The 17609-nt window shown below is 38.4% G+C and overlaps 1 protein-coding gene across 1 annotated transcript; it reads right to left on the bottom strand.

Annotated features, from left to right (window-relative positions):
- Positions 1-4289: 4289 nt before the first annotated feature.
- On the bottom strand, positions 4290-15815 carry LOC127649610 (paired mesoderm homeobox protein 1-like). The gene is made up of 4 exons (XM_052134805.1): positions 14783-15815; positions 12434-12609; positions 12021-12202; positions 4290-5201 (listed from the first exon to the last, which is right to left on the bottom strand). The coding sequence occupies exons 1-4, from the start codon at positions 15027-15029 to the stop codon at positions 5066-5068; spliced, it is 741 nt and encodes a 246-aa protein (XP_051990765.1). The 5' UTR covers positions 15030-15815; the 3' UTR covers positions 4290-5065.
- Positions 15816-17609: the final 1794 nt, after the last annotated feature.

Below are 17609 nucleotides of genomic sequence, written 5' to 3'. Positions count from 1 at the left end.
ACCAGTACTAACAAACATAAACCAGCCTGTACCAGCATGGGAATCCACAATAAAAGTTGCATTTTCAAAGCTAATGGCTTGTCGTATAATCAAACCCCAATTCTAGCCAACACTAGTTTTTAATGTAACCCCAACACATTCTTTGTTGTGTTCTCTCTCTCTGTCTCCACCTCTCTCTCTCTCTGTCTCACTCCGACTGTCTCCTTCCTAATGGGCTCCAGATGTGGAGGTTGATGGGGTGAGCTCGCTTGTCACCATAGAGCTGTCTGTCCATGGGAAGCCCCTGTCAGTGGTCTGCAGGGTGCAGAGGGATGTGGGGGTGGGGTGAACGTATGATCAGGGCTGCTGGGGCTCAGATCAGAGCTAGACGACATCTGGAAGCACTTGGGGTCAAGGAGCCCAGGCTGTGAAAGGTAAGATGGATGCCCAGCCAGGGGGACAGAGGAGACAGCATGAAAGATTTTTTTCTTTCTTTTCTAGTGACTTGGGTAACACTTTATATCAATGTTCCTTAGTTAATACATAACTATGTAGGAAGTAATGCAGGACAAATGAAGAGTACAGCATTAACACTTCAGTCAATAATACTAACTAATATGGAAGAGTAATGCATTAGTTGGTAGTTAATGGAAAATTGGTGACTGGGGTAATTTACTATTAGGGGTAATTACTGAACACTTTATACATATACTAAAGAATTACCAATTGACTACTGATCACTTAAATTATCTACTAAATTGTTTCATATCACAAAATGAACACCTCAAAACTTTGTTGTGTTGGTAGCATACTACAAGTCAACTGGCAATGACAAATCAAAGCCTAATGAGACATGTCCTCATGAAAGACATTTTCTTGACTAGGACCTACTGAAGCCTTATGGTCCAAAGAACTCACAACACAACTGCTATAAAAACCTTAGACACTGTACAATGATCATTTACTTTGATTATTCTTTAACCTACGGGAGATGACATGACTCTTTATGATCCAAATATAAACAAAAATATCCTGCTGAAGAAAGTGGTTACACATGAGTTATTACTGATGGGTTAACAACATTTTCACTTTATAATAATGTTCCTGATACTAAATAATTCCCAGAGAAGACATTTTTAATACTTGAGTCATTAATGATGGGTTAACAACATATTCACTAGAAATGATTAAAGCACATTTTAAACTATTTAAGAATACCATTGGTCATGATTAGAAGAGAAATCCTGAAGAAGTCAGAGGACACATACTCTAATATCATTCTGCAATGAGCTTGCTCGTAATGGTACTCTTTCAGATAACGTTGTGATAGACAATCTTTCCATAAATGATTTTTGTGGTTAAAGAACACAGTAGAGAGGATGTATGTAATTGTTGACAGCAGAATATTTTTGTTGGTATATGGATCATAAAAAGTAATATCAACTCCCTAAGATTAAAGAATAATCAAAGTAAATCACTGTACAGCTTCTAAGGAGTTTGAAGAATTGTGTTGTGAGTACTTTGGGCAATTAGGATACAGTAGGTCCTGCTTCGGCCAAGTGCTGACTTAGTCTGCATGAACTTTTTTTTTTTACGAAAAAGTCTTTTATGAGGGCATACCTTATTAGGCACTGATTTGACATTCCCAGTTGGCTTGTAGCATTATGCTACAAAACAAAATTTTGAGGTGTTCATTTTGTGATAGGTAACAAATTAGTAGTTATTTTAAGTGATCAGTAGTTAGTTATTTAGTTAGTTCATTATTGATTATCTAATAGTGAACTACCCCAGTCATCAATTTGCCATTAACCATGAACAAATTGTGTGGGTCCTAATGCCCCTGTAAAAAGGCACCGTCCTTCAGATGAGACTTTACACCGAGGTCCTGACTCTCTGTGGTCAATACAAATCCCAGTACACTTATTGAAAATGAGTAGGGTGCAACCCTGGTGTCCTGGCCAAATTCCCCCCCATTGGCCATTATCAATCATGGCTTCCTAATAATCCCATCCATTAATTGGCTCTATCACTCCACTCTCTCCTCTCCATCAATAGTTAGCATGTGGTGAGCGTACTGGTGCACTATGGCTGCCGTTGCATCATCCAGGTGGATGCTGCACCCTGGTGGTGGTTAAGGAGTGCCCCCTCTTCACTGTGTGAAGCATAAATGTAACTTTCATTCATTAATTCATTAGTTAGTAGTAGTGACTGATGAGTTAATGATGTACTCTTTATTTGTCCAGCATTAGTTCCTATGTAGTTATGTATTAACTATGGAACATTGTTATGAAGTTTTACAGTGACTTGAAATTTACTCAAACAACTCTCCCAGGGACAGGAGCAAAGACTTTTCATTATTTATAAAATCGAATAGGTTTGAGTAAACATATACTGCATAACAGCCCACTGCTGAATATTACAGAATAAAACTTGTGTGCATTTAACACATTTAAATTCACTCTTAAGTGTTTGGTTGATGTTGGCGAGAGGACAATAATGATTCCATCCAGGTTTAAGCATGTATCATTCAATAGCCTCCAGCAAGTGACTCACTTTGTTAAGGAATCTTCAAGGCACATTGACCTTGATATAAATGATTGAAAGAGGTTTGTATTCATCGCCACTTGTTGGACAGGGAGGAAAATGTATAGTAAAAAAGGACTTCTGAAGATATGGATTTAACCACTTGGAGTCATATGGATTATATTTATGTTGCTTTATTGCACTTTTTGGAGCTTCAAAATGTTGATCACCATTTACTTGCATTGTATGGACCTACAGAGCTGAAATGTTCTTCAGAATATATATGTTTGTGTTCAGTAGAGGAAAAAAAATTCATACACATCTGGGATGGCATGAGGATGAGTAAATTATGTGAGAATTTAAATTTTTTGGTTAACTGTCCCTTTAAGAACATCAAAATCAAGTTCTACCTAGTCATATCTGAGAGATTTTAAAAGGCAACAATCTAATTTTATTCCACTAAACAAGATATAATCAAGTTGTTGGACTGAATTAAAGAATTACTTCACAGTGATGACAGCCAACATATTTCTTTACGACACTGAAACACAGATGAAAAGAAAAACAACTCACCAGCTCGCCCCTTCCTCCAATTGACTGTCTCTGAGGTTACCTGAGGTCACATGTAATCAGCAGACCAATGGAGACATCAGGTACATAAACAAGCCAGTGTCAGCATTTCTAAAACAGCCTGTGGCCACTTAAACTCAAATGAGTGCTTCCTGTGTCATAAACAGCCTGTTTTGAAAGTAAACATTTCTCTTCAACAAAACTTTTACAGTGCTGGCTCTGAAGACTGCTTAAAGGAATCAAAGTTCGCCAGGCAACACCAAAGAGTCCATCATCAGGTAGTAAAATGCAGTGGTTGTTTTTGAGAGTGCTCCTGTCAGCTGATTTTTTTCTTCAACCGTTGAAAGGTTTTCATACCCAAAGCAAATACACAAGCATTTTACTGAGATGATAGTTGGCAGGAGAAGAACATCAGCACTGGAAGTGTTTGAATCTTACTGACTGGCGTGATTAGCTACATTTTCTTTTCTTTCTTTGTTTATCTTAAGAAAAGGAGGAGGGTGAAAATATGCAGATGGATAGTGGAAAGGAGCCACAAGAATTTCTCAGCTTTCCAGCATTTCTCATGAAGCACCCGGGAGTCCCAATGTAGAGTTGTTTAACAGTTTGTAGGTAAGTGTTCACACAGAAAGTGGAAATGAGTAACAACCTTCGTACGGGAGCCCTCAGATCGATGTTTTGCATTTATAAAAGCCTACAGAACATCTGCATTTATGTTTCAGTGTCTCCCACTATGAATAATTTAATTTGCCTCTCTTCCAATTGCATTATGGTGTAAATGTAATGGGTCAATAGTGGGAATATGTGTTTCATCTATTTGTTTTTCCTAAAAGACTTCCTCTGTAGCTATGCACATGATATATGTCGATGTACACATTTGTAAAAGTACTAAATGTACTAAAAGAGTATCACAAACCATAGTAGTGCGCATGCATTGAACAGGTTTGTATTCGCTCGCTGTCAGAAAAGTATACACTGGAAGGGGAATCCGGAAAGCAGAAAAACAAAGTATACCCGGGCCTTTCGATTCAGCCAACGGCTAAATGATGACAAAATTATCATTTTTGGGTGAACTCTTACTTAAACATAAATGTGTGGTCAGTTGTGGCAGTGATGTAAAAGTATTCATCAGGGACTGAAAAGGCCATTAAACCTTTTGAGGACACTTTGAGATTGCCTCTGAGCTACAAAACACTAACTCTGAAATGCAATGCCATTACACTGTTAGGTCATTTTTATTGCAAAGGAATATTACAGATATATTTAGACAATAAAAATGGGTAAAATCAAAACTAGGCTCCAGAGTCAAAATTACTTGCAAAGCCTGCTGTATGTAATATGGCTACACTTCTGTAAATGCCACAATGAACAAATAACCTGTGCATGTCATTATTATAAACTAGAAAAAAGATGATTTTAGAGTATGTGATAAAGGAGAACATTTTACCCAGTTCCAAATAATCAAAACATCCAATTCTCAGCTTTGTGGCCTCAGTGCATGGCTATTAAGTCCAAGGAGAAATCAAGGGGAAGTCCCAAAAACCTCCCAGATGTCCACAAGATTGTCGCATGTGAATTCCACAGAAGTCATCAAATCCCTGTGGTGGGTTGCAGTCTCTAGAAAATCTACTGTAAGCCACCCTCTTCAAATGAGAGAACCACACTCTTGCTGCCACAGTGAGTGCAAATAGTTTCCATTTTGTGCTTTCAAAACTGAATTTTCCAACATGTCATTTTTCCACATGTCAAGAACATGACAGCCTTATGTAAATCATTGCTTTAGGAAAGTTTAGTACTTTGGGGAAGTTCCCTTTGCTTCCTTTCCTTTGAAAGTTGACGGATAAGTGTAAAGACACAAAAAGGAGGACAGAAGAAAATTTACATTTACTCTCATGTCAATTGTACAGGGCCAGTGACAGAAAGCCTTTGTTGGGACTTTGGGAGTTGTTCTCTGACGTGTGCTTCAGAGTCTCTGACAGCCCTGCTGTCCACTTCAGTTGACAGTGGGTACATGGTTGAGGCTGTATTCTTTGGCCTTCAGTCTCAGGTTGGCGATACTGTTGGCCATATTCATGCCCTGGGCTGTGTTGTTGTTGTTAGCACATGATGGAGGATAAGTTGCCATGGCACTGAAAGGAAGGGGTCAGGTTGTCAGGAGGAGATTTAACTTTTTATTACTATCAAATAATTCTGTAATATTTCAGATCTGAAATGTAAGTACAATCTCAAAACAGGAATGAATGTTTTTGACATTTGGAAAAAAATCATACATTTTTCCACAAAAATGTCAGGTTGTCGATTTTCACATAAAATAATATAGACTACCTTAGTTTGTAAAAACAAACACAAAACATGTTTACAGTAATACAGTGGATGCCTAGCAGGCAAGCGCGTCAAGGGGTTTAAAATGAGAAATGTGAAGCTTGTATTTTTGTTGATTTCACAGCTCTGGTGAGTGTGCCGGTTTATTCTGTTGTTTTGTTTTTCTCTCTCCCTCATGTCTCGGAGGCGGAGCCGGCACACATGATCAGTGTTTTCATGGGAACATGGATCGTTCCCAGGGAGGTGCTGATCATGCCATTGATTAATGTGCTAGCTACACCTGTTCCTTTCTGATTGCACTCCCTAATTAATCCTTGTGTGCCCTCACTGTCTTCGCTAGATTATTGTGTGTGCTGTCAAGCAACTAAACTTGCTCTCTGTGTATAGTTGGTGCTGTCTCGTGTATCTGTTGGTTGCCTGTCTCTGCCCGCATATCGGGAGTGTGGTTACCTTCCAGCTTGCTATACACCTGTCCTCACTGGCCATGAATCGCCAGTGGAGGATTCCTTGTCTCTGTCCGAGTGTCTGGAATTTGACTGCCCCCTTTCGCCTGGGCTTTGTTCTCTGCACCTCACCACGCTTCAACGGACAATTCCTACGGATCTGCTCCTTACCTCCACAACACATAAACCTGTCTGCAAACACACTCTTCCTTTGCCCACTGCATGGCCATGACGTGCATGGTGACTCAAACTTCGCCTCATGCTGCTGCAGCCTGTGCTGGATTGCCAGCCTTCAACAGTTCAATAAATTGAAATTTTCTGTAGTTAATAAATCCTATGAACTGTTCTTCTGCTTTTTGGTCCATTTGTCTCACTCTTGCTCTGACAGAATAATCTAGTCATTCATGGACACAGTGGAGGAATCCACTCTTCACTTCACCTTTTTCAGCAAGCAGCTCTATTAGGGCATCAACAGGATCAAATCTCCTCTTTTAACCGGGCATTGGAGATGATGGCATCACAGCTCACTGAACTCTCCATGGTGGTCCAACAGCTCTGCCCATCTCCCAATCCCTGCCCCTCTCAAGAAAAACCCCCATGTGCTTCGATGGTTCCTCACGCCCCTTGGCTTGCATCCTCCCCGCCAGCTCCATTCTCAGGTGAGGTGGGAAACATTAATGCATTTCTGTCTCAATGTTCACTGTTCTTCACCCTTCAGCCTTCTATGTTTGCCTCAGACACGATGAAGGTTGCATGTGTTATCACGCTCCCCTCCGGTAGGACTGTGGAATGGGGATCTGCCATGTAAGACAACAGACATCCATGTTGCTCCACCTCTGAAGCTTTCTCCTCTGAACTTCGCCGAGAGTTTAATCGCATGGCGCAAGGTCAGGAGGTCTTATCCGGACTGTCCCAAGGAGATAGACGAGTCACTGACTATGCAATCGCTTAGTGAATGCCTAGTGAAGGGACTGTGCTTTTCTTGTGTCTGGTCGGGCCACTACGCTGCTTCCTGCCCTGTCAAAAGAGACCGTTTGTCAGTAGAAAGGCGGTTACTGGCAAGCGCCATGCCTTTGGACAAAGCCCGTGGACTTCGTACTCTTCTCCCGGCCAGGCTGCATATGACTCTGCCAGTCACACAGACTCGGCACTTGTGGATTCCGGAGCCAAAGGGAACTTCATTGACATCGACTTGGCTTCCAAATGGCAGCTTCCCAGGGTCCAGTTGGATCACATCACTGCCCAAACTCTCAGTGGCACGCCCCCTATCAGTCATCACCCAGTCCACTAAGCCAGTCACCCTTGTCTCTAGTAATCATTCAGAAAATTGGTCCTTTTATCTGATCCGATCCCCATCAACCTTGCCCCATTTGCGTGACAAATAAGACCTCCTGTAACCCCGTGGCCAGGGTCCTACAACTGCTGTCTGTACCTTCGAGACCCTGGTCCCACATAACCATGGATTTCGTAACTGGTCTTCCCCCTTCCATGGCAACACAGTCATTTTGACTGTAGTGGACTGGTTCTCGAAGGCAGCTTATTCCATTCTCCTTCCCAAATTACCCTCAGCAAGGGAGACAGCAATAGCAGTCATAAACCACATCTTCTGCATTCATGGCCTCCCAGTCGATGTGGTTTCTTACAGAGGCCCCCAGCTTGTGTCACGTTTATGGGCAGAGTTCTGTCGACAACTGGGAGCTACGGTGAGTTTGTCCTCTGGGTTCCACCCCCAGACATATGGGCAAGCGGAGTGGACTAATCAGGAACTGGAGAAGACCCTGTGTTGTATGGCCTCCCGTAGCCCATCTTCTTGGAGCGATAATTTAGTCTGGGTTGAGTATGCCCACAACTCCTTGCTGTCGTCGTCTATGGGGTTATTGCCATTCCAGTGTAGCCTCGGATACCAGCCACCTCTGTTTCCCGCTCAAGAGCCCGATGTTCAGGTCCCGTCCATACACGCCTTTTTGCAGAGGTGCTGACGCACCTGGAAAGCCACCAGAGAAGCCCTCAAATGGACTGGCACAGCGGACCGAAACCGGTCTAAGCCCCCAGCTTACGTGTGCGGGTAGAAGGTTGGGTTGTCCTCCAAGGACATTCTGCTCTGACTCTACTCATGTAAGCTGGGTCCCAAGTTTATCGGGCCATTTCCCATCACCAAGGTCATAAATCCTGTGGCGGTCCACCTCAATTTGCCACCTCACCGAAAACATATTCACCACGTTAAAATGGGCTCAAAATTAAAACCATTTTTTTTTTGTTACAATTTTGCATCCCACCATGGGAGCAATTTGATGTATTTTTTAGTAATGAAAATATTTGTTACTTGAGCTGTAAAGCTGTCTACATCATCTTTTTAACTTCTTTTCTATCTGGAGAAACTTCTGGCTATGCATTAACGACGTAATTTCTCTGGGTGGTATTTGCAAAGCTTCATATAAATAGTGCTTTATGGATAGTTCTGTCATGTCCCTTTCAAGCACCCTCCTGGTATCTTCACGTACAATCAAAAAAGGATTTTTGGACTACAATAATAATTTTTGTGGTGTTATTGTAGCATTGATGAAACTTTTCCTTTTCCCAGCATGCTCCGCATGGGACTCGATAGGGAGAGAAAATATTAACATTAAGTGTTATTTTATGTGTTTTGTGCAAGAGGAAAGTGTTTAATGTTGTGCTATGTTGAGATTTAGAAGACTTTCTGTTATGTTGGCGTTTTGGGGGGTTACTATTATGGTGAAGAGTGGAGCTTGAGCTAACGATTAGGACAGAAAGATGCTGTTCACGAAACTGATTGCTCGCTTTGTTGAACAAATGCTGTGCTAACCGTAGCAAAGTTACTATACTACAATCTATACTACAATTTAGCATACTAACATTTACTTCACTAGTTGGTACATAAAGAAATAAGAGATTTATTTGAGTGTCATTGACAAGACAAATTTTGTTGGGTTTACTCAATTCATCTAGGTTCTTTCTACACAAAGTGTTTGTGTGGAGATTACATAGTAATTTTAAGTTAAAAACTAATTCCAAACTGATTATTTTAGTCCACAAACCACCTGAGCACAAACTACACTCCGCAGTCATGACCAAACCCTCAGGACCGTTTTCATTGGTCATCTCAATCACGCAGTCACCTGTGAATGGTTCAGACTCCAGAAAGATATATGAAATGGATCCGATGCAACCAACAGTAAGATAAGCCTGCCAGTAATTTTCAATTGAAATGTTTATTCTCAGTGATGCTTGCTTGCCTACAAGGCTCTCATATGTATATAACTGTAAACATGTTTTCTGTTAATTTTCACAAAATTATGGAAGAAGTCAATTTCCTTTGGTAAATGATTTTTGATGAACAGTGAAGTTACCTTTCTGAGGGGGCACACACACACACACACACACACACACACACACACACACACACACACACACACACACACACACAAAACACACACACACACACACACACACACATATATATGCCTACAGTGAAATAAGGTTGATGTTGTCATGAATATCCCCATTATAGGACTAATAGTAGGTTTGGACTCATTTAAAAAGTTTATGGCCTGAAAATAATAATAATTTAAAGTCAAACTAATGAAATAAATTCAGTTTGAAAATCATCACAAAAGACATTCTTAGAAAGAATTGGAGGTTTCAAAACCTTTAGAATTATTCAATGGATAACTGGCATAATGATAGATTAGATTACTTAAAGCTAAACTAATGATCCTTTCTAATTTAGAAGATAGTATCCCAATCAAAACTTATTTAGTGTGTAATTAAGTACAAATTACTTCCTTTTTTTTCTTTACTTTTTCACATATGCATTTTTGTCAAATAAATGCTACATGTAAATCTTTTCTAGTCAGTGCAAAACAAATTTTTAGAACAAATGATCTTCTCTAAAATCCATTTGACATAAAAGTGAATGGAAATGTTATCAAATAAAGTCTCATTTTGAAATATTTTTTATGCAGCCTGCATCCATTCTTGTGTTTCATCTGCATAATATTAAATTAAATTATATTATTGTGCTAATAAAGAGTCACTTCATAAAACTATTAAGTAATATACAACCAGTCAGGCTTTAAAGTGAATTCCCTAACCAAATTTTACTATGAAATTAAACAAAATTTATAAATTTTCTTCTGTCTTAAATTATTTACCAATGGTCTCTCATCTAACTGACCTACTTTTCTTCTACTCTTAATTGTCTTTCTTTCTTTCTTTCTTTCTTTCTTTCTTTCTTTCTTTCTTTCTTTCTTTCTTTCTTTCTTTCTTTCTTTCAATGAGACACAACTGTAATTTAAAATTTAGAAATGTATCTGACATCTCCAGAGGCCAGTAATACCAGCATATAGTCTCTTGGCCTTTCTTTTATCCCGGGGAAAAAAGCAATCAGCCACACATCAATCAGTTCTTAAATCACTCCAAATTAAGTGCAATTAACTAAATTTTTTATTTTAGCTGGTCATAACATCAAAAGACTGAAAGACTGGACATCGCTTTGCCCAGACAGGCAAGGGATTATATCACACTGCTCTCATGCTACTGTAACACATTTAATGTTTAAGTGTTATGATTAAACCTTTGAAACAGTGTGACGGTTGCAAATTTAAATGTTTATTCTCAGTGATGCCTGCTTGCCTACAAGGCTCTCATAAGTATACACTCACCTAAAGGATTATTAGGAACACCTGTTCAATTTCTCATTAATGCAATTAACTAATCAACCAATCACATGGCAGTTGCTTCAATGCATTTAGGGGTGTGGTCCTGGTCAAGACAATCTCATGAACTCCAAACTGAATGTCAGAATGGGAAAGAAAGGTGATTTAAGCAATTTTGAGCGTGGCATGGTTGTTGGTGCCAGACGAGTATTTCACAATCTGCTCAGTTACTGGGATTTTCACGCACAACCATTTCTAGGGTTTACAAAGAATGGTGTGAAAAGGGAAAAACATCCAGTATGCGGCAGTCCTGTGGGCGAAAATGCCTTGTTGATGCTAGAGGTCAGAGGAGAATGGGCCGACTGATTCAAGCTGATAGAAGACCAACTTTGCCTGAAATAACCACTTGTTACAACCGAGGTATGCAGCAAAGCATTTGTGAAGCCACAACACGCACAACCTTGAGGCGGATGGGCTACAACAGCAGAAGACCCCACCGGGTACCACTCATCTCCACTACAAATAGGAAAAAAGAGGCTACAATTTGCAAGAGCTCACCAAAATTGGACAGTTAAAGACTGTAAAAATGTTACCTGGTCTGATGAGTCTCGATTTCTGTTGAGACATTCAGATGGTAGAGTCAGAATTTGACGTAAACAGAATGAGAACATGGATCCATCATGCCTTGTTACCACTGTGCAGGCTGGTGGTGGTGGTGTAATGGTGTGGGGGATGTTTTCTTGGCACACTTTAGGCCCCTTAGTGCCAATTGGGCATCGTTTAAATGCCACGGCCTACCTGAGCATTGTTTCTGACCATGTCCATCCCTTTATGGCCACCATGTACCCATCCTCTGATGGCTACTTCCAGCAGGATAATGCACCATGTCACAAAGCTCGAATCATTTCAAATTGGTTTCTTGAACATGACAATGAGTTCACTGTACTAAAATGGCCCCCACAGTCACCAGATCTCAACCCAATAGAGCATCTTTGGGATGTGGTGGAACGGGAGCTTCGTGCCCTGGATGTGCATCCCACAAATCTCCATCAACTGCAAGATGCTATCCTATCAATATGGGTCAACATTTCTAAAGAATGCTTTCAGCACCTTGTTGAATCAATGCCACGTAGAATTAAGGCAGTTCTGAAGACGAAAGGGGGTCAAACACAGTATTAGTATGGTGTTCCTAATAATCCTTTAGGTGAGTGTATAACTGTAAACATGTTTTATTTTCATTTTCACAAAATTATGGAAGAAGTCAAAATTATTCCCTTTGGTAAAAGACAGCATGCTACAGATGTAGAGTAAATAACCCAGCATGTTTATAACTTCTGCACAGCCATGTCCACACAACCAAAACAGCAGCGTTCCTCATGAAAATGATGCATGCTGATAGAAATCTCATGCCACTCTAATTATTATGAAGAACTCTAAATACCTTAAAACCTTTCATTTTTGGATTACATTATCTCATTATGTATTTAAAAAATTATAGATATCTTACCTGTACGAGGGTGAGCTGCCCCATGACAGGTAGTCATTGGGCCTGGGAGCGGGTCTTGGTACAATTGGCTGTTCTACGGCTGTTAATTCTCCTGAGAAAGACTTGAGCAACGAGGCATTTTTACTGGCCAGCATCGCACGTTCATTTCGTCGAAACTTAGCCCGACGATTTTGAAACCACACCTGGAAAACCACAAAGGATTCAGTTTAATATATTGCTTGTAGTGTGAAGAACAGCTTCGCCATGTAAACGTGTTTATAGTTTCACCTGAAAGAGTTCAATGAAATGTTGTGGTCTGAGATCATCATCTCTTTTTACACTGCTTGATGAACTAATGTATCCACATAACGTGGCAATACTAAGCACAGTTTTATTCCATTGACCATTCTGGGCCAATATGAAAAATAACTAACCTGCACCCGAGCTTCTGTGAGGTTGACCCGGCGTGCTAAGTCCTCCCTGACAAAAGCATCGGGATAGTGTGTCCTCTCAAAAACTCTTTCTAGTGCCTGCAGTTGACTGCTGTTGAACGTGGTCCTATTCCGTCTCTGTTTACGCTTTTTCTTTTCCTCTGAGTTAAGTTGCTCATCTGAGGGGCACACACACACACACACACACACACACACACACACACACACACAAACACACACACATATGCATACAGTGAAATAAGGTTGATGTTGTCATGAATATCCCCATTATAGGACTAATAGTAGGTTTGGACTTATTTAGTTTATGGCCTGAAAATAATAATAATAATAATTTAAAGTCAAACTAATGAAACAGATTCAGTTTGAAAATCATCACAAAAGACATTCTTAGAAAGAATTGGAGGTTTCAAAACCTTTAGAATGATTCAATGGATAACTGGCATAATGATAGATTAGATTACTTAATGCTAAAATAATGATCCTTTAAAATTTAGAAGATAGTTTCCCAATCAAAACTTATTTAGTGTGTGTAATTAAGTACAAATGACTTCCTTTTTTTTTTTTTTTTTTTTTTACTTTTTCACTTACGCATTTTTGTCAAGTAAATGCTACATGTAAATCTTTTCTAGTCAGTGCAAAACAAATTTTTAGAACAAATGATCTTCTCTAAAATCCATTTGACATGAAAGTGAATGGAAATGTTATCAAATAAAGTCTCATTTTGAAAAAAATTTTATGCAGCCTGCATCCATTCTTGTGTTTCATCTGCATAATATTAAATTAAATTATATTATTGTGCTAATAAAGAGTCACTTCATAAAACTATTAAGTAATATACAACCAGTCAGGCTTTAAAGTGAATTCCCTGACCAAATTTTACTATGAAATTAAACAAAATTTATAAATTTTCTTCTTTCTTAAATTATTTACCAATGGTCTCTCATCTAACTGACCATTTCTTCTACTCGTAATTGTCTTTCTTTCCTTCTTTCTTTCTTTCTTTCTTTCTTTCAGCCACACATCAATCAGTTCATAAATCACTCCATAAAACTTTCCAGAAACTGATAAAATACCCCAGTGACGAATTGATTCGCCCTAATGTGTTCTAGGCCGTAAACCCAAAACAAAAATGAAAGAAGAGATTATCAGTACTATACTCACTATAACCAGAGCATGACCATCTCTACTTGTGACAGCTGTGTGGTCAGTGACAGTGAAAAAATCATATATCTGCTTTATCAATGCCCTTCTAATAAAATGCGCCTCTATGAAATATATCTTTAGCTCAATCATGTTTATGCTGAAGTCTTTTGTCTTTAAATACTGAAATATAACATGTGAAATGTTGAATAATTAAACGTAATAATAATAATAAATTCAGCAAAGCGATATCAGATCTAAATGCACGCGCACACAGTATATGTTTATAGCGATAAAGCTATTAGTACGAAGACGAAGAGCCTACGCGCTGCAAATAACTTGTATACTCTAATTTGTAATTATTTTTTATTATTATAATTTTTTATCTTCGTGGCTTAGCTGATTTAAATGTACATATTTTAAGTTGTAATTTGTACGCGCACATTTTACACATGCATGTAAATAATGTGCCATTAGCTGGATGCTCGAGTGTTTACATTCATTTCTCATGTTTCACATAATTTTTGGATAGGTTATGTAACCTATCACTAAGAGTTACATTTAGTATGTAGGCTGTGATCTATGGTAATAATTGAATCATAATGCATTTTTTTTTTTTTTGGGAAAAGACCCTTAAAGTCTTGAAAGGCGGATTGTTATGTTAAATATTTGTAATAATAATTAGGCCTATTTAACTGACTTTATTCGACATTAATTAATTAAAATACATTTGTATTCATTCTTGCAACTTTGATAGGCCCTATATATATTTTTAAAAGAAGAATACGTTTATTTAACGATTTAAAAATATCTATATTTAGATTTTTTGAGATCCGAACATCCATACTTCTTGAATTCACTGAGAAGATTTTTTTAAATAACCTTAATATACAGGAAATCTAATTTGATAAATGGCATAAATGAAATGCAACAATTTTACATTTGTTTACATTTTACAAGTGTTGCCCAAATGCAAGTGGGGTAAATAAAGCAAAAGGCATGCAGCAGCAAATATCCATTGCTTCTTAGGCTACTGCTACAGTGTGCAGTTATAGACCTACCATTCAGAGAATATTAAAGTAAACGTGCATAGCATTTTTAAATTAGGTTAATTAGAAAAGTATTAACATAATACATTAATGCTATATTTTTTAGCTAATGGAAGGGGTTGTGTAGAGCTCGTTCACTTACTCTCCTGCTGTGTCGTGTCGCTGCCGCTGGTCAGTCCCGGAGACTCCAGCATACTCCTGCCCGCCTCTCCTGCGCTCTCCTCCGCTTGAGCTCCTACCATCTCACGCGCCTCCTCCAGATCTAACAGGTGGCTCACGGAAAAGTTCTTCTTAGCCTGTAAATGATCCTGATTTGCAGTAATCGGACACTCCAGTCGGTTAGGAAGCGTTGCTTGTCTGTCCATTACATGAGCATAGCTGGAAGTCATGACGCAAACTGACGAAACCCAAGATATCCTCTACCTATAACCAACATGAGTTACGTCTTGGCCATAAACAATCACTCTGTGCTCCGCAAATAGATCGATTTGGAGTTCTACAACCGTAGTTTAGTGCCGTGTGGATCCAAACAAACGAGGTTTTCTCTCTCTAACTTCATCACCGATATACATCTCCGAAGTCTATGCCATTCGCCTTACCCGATGACTCCCTCGTAGGATCTACAACAGACACTTTCTCTTCTCATTCCGACGAAGTCTCTAATGAGGGAATGAGAAATCTAGCGAGAAAAGTTTGATGGCACAGATGAACGACTTACGCCCAATAGTAGGAGGTCGGAGAAGCCACTCTCGGCTCCTTTCTCCGGGACTTCAAACGACGCACGCACTGGCACTGAGGGGGGAGCTTGAGATTTGAAGCCCTGGGGAGGGCTGATAGGAATAATACAAGAAGCCCCAAATTACTTGGCAACGTTTTTTCGGTATTTCTAACGTTTTACATATTTCTTCTCCCATGCACCCATAACACACACGTCCCAATCAAAACCCTCAAAGGAATGGAAATTAATAATGATGTGCCACGTTTGATTGACTGTCTGATTGAACAGACTCATTCAGTGCTAATGAACACTGAACATCCGTTGCGTTGGGCATCCATTGCTTTCATGTTAAATAATGCTTAGTCTTTAAATCGTTAGTTTAATAAATGACATATAAAAGTTGGAACTGTTGTTTCTTAGATGTTTTGCATAACAGCTTAAAACGGTCAAAGTTACACTGGCAAAGCTCTTGTAATATGGCCATCGTGCATTCTCCATTGGTGTCAACATATCATTCTTTGACATAAAAATTGTATTCTTTTTTGAATAGGTTACATACAGAGGATTATGAAGCATTGCGTGCGCTTTTAAAAAGTCTCTAGACAGGAGGGGATCGAGCTCTGCATGTGTCGCAATGACGAGTTCAGGCTCCAAGCGGCCTCCGTCAACCTAGGTCTGGGAAAAGAACACTTGATGCCATCAAAGGGGCGCAGATTGAATCCAGATGTGCAGTGACTCTCTCGTTCTTTCATGCATTTAATTAAGGAGCTTGGATTGAGGAGATCTTTCTTCATCATTAGATTTCCCCCAAGATCCCATTTCTCCCTCGAAGCCCAGCTTGCTGCCCATATTATTATTATTATTATTTCACTCTGCCCATAAATCTGCCACATATCGAAATCTTCAATGTTTGTGAAGAATAAAAGTTCCTGCCTCTTTGAGGAACCCAGGCAAATCAAATCATGGCCTATATATAGGCTACAAAGAAAATTTTCAATTGGCCCCAACAATCCGTTTTTCTTTATGAGAAGGGTTAAAGCTAGTTTGACTATGGCTATGGATCATATATATTCACTTAAATTAAAGATATAAAAAAGTCCACGTCTGACACCCTTTTAGCCTAAATTAACTGACTTTTGGAATTGACTTGCTGTCTCTAAAAATAAGACGATTATCTGAAGTCTAGTCTATACAAAAAAAATAAATGGAGCAAAACAAAGGTAATTGTATCTTGTAATAATTAAGGCAGTACGGATCTAAAGCTGAAAAATTTTATATATATATATATTTATTTATTTTTTTATTTTTTAAAAAAGGCCCCAAATCGAAAAAGAAACACACCAGTATTTTGATACTTTTCCTTAATATGATAAACACGAAGTCATATTATTATTATATCAATAGACAGATTAAACTTTTGTATTGTTAGGTTAATGCATTTTATTTATTTCCTGAGTCGTTGTAGCCAACTACAGTGAAGTCATTTCAGGTAAAGTCGATTACATAAATTATATGAATAAATTAGGCATTATTAATAATAATATTATATATATATATATATATATATATATATATATATATATATATATATATATATATATATATATATATATATATATATATATATATTATTATTATTATTAATAATAAAATAATAATAATATTATTTTCAAGCATTTTGCCACAGATTTTCTATTAGACTGTAAAATAGCAATCCCACAGGAATTTAGCAGTAGACTTTAAGGATAATGTGAAATCACAACACGTCACATATCTAACACAAAATGTTCTCAAATATATATACACTTCAGCAATGTTGGAATCATGTTGATATTATTAATAATATTATTACTGTTATTAGAAGTATTATTAAATATCTATTTTTAAATTTCACTATCATTTTAATTTTCATGTAGCCCCCGTTAAATCTACCAGCTTATGTGGTTTGTTTGATAAGTGAATTAACGAAAGTAGGCCCAGGTAAAGTAACGCATAAAGAAACATATAATTTCACTTCAGTACAATTCAGATTTATGTCATTGATCCCCCCCTCCACTGTATGTTTCGGTATACTCTAAATGTGTTGCTAGAAAATGCAACACATAGGACAATAAGTGGCAGCGTAAAAGCGAGTTACCCTGCACGGATCACATGGATCATATTACATATCGTTCCAGGATTAAGGGTCATTTGACAGTTCATTAGGATAATTATTATAATCAGACGCGAGGATTCTCTAGTAATTTGGACA

The sequence above is a fragment of the Xyrauchen texanus genome, chromosome 9 (assembly GCF_025860055.1).
Source record: "Xyrauchen texanus isolate HMW12.3.18 chromosome 9, RBS_HiC_50CHRs, whole genome shotgun sequence".
Lineage (NCBI taxonomy): Eukaryota > Metazoa > Chordata > Actinopteri > Cypriniformes > Catostomidae > Xyrauchen > Xyrauchen texanus.
Note: the sequence above shows the minus strand (reverse complement) of the source record. Positions and strands in the feature narration are given on the sequence as shown.

Excerpts from the sequence above, each read along its gene's own strand:
- LOC127649610 (XM_052134805.1), bottom strand. The coding sequence starts at position 15,029 with ATGACTTCCAGCTATGCTCATGTAATGGACAGACAAGCAACGCTTCCT. Across the intron at positions 12,610-14,782 it reads CGACACGACACAGCAGGAGA|ATGAGCAACTTAACTCAGAG; the intron begins GTAAGTGAACGA and ends TGTGCCCCTCAG. Across the intron at positions 12,203-12,433 it reads TCACAGAAGCTCGGGTGCAG|GTGTGGTTTCAAAATCGTCG; the intron begins GTTAGTTATTTT and ends GTGGTTTTCCAG.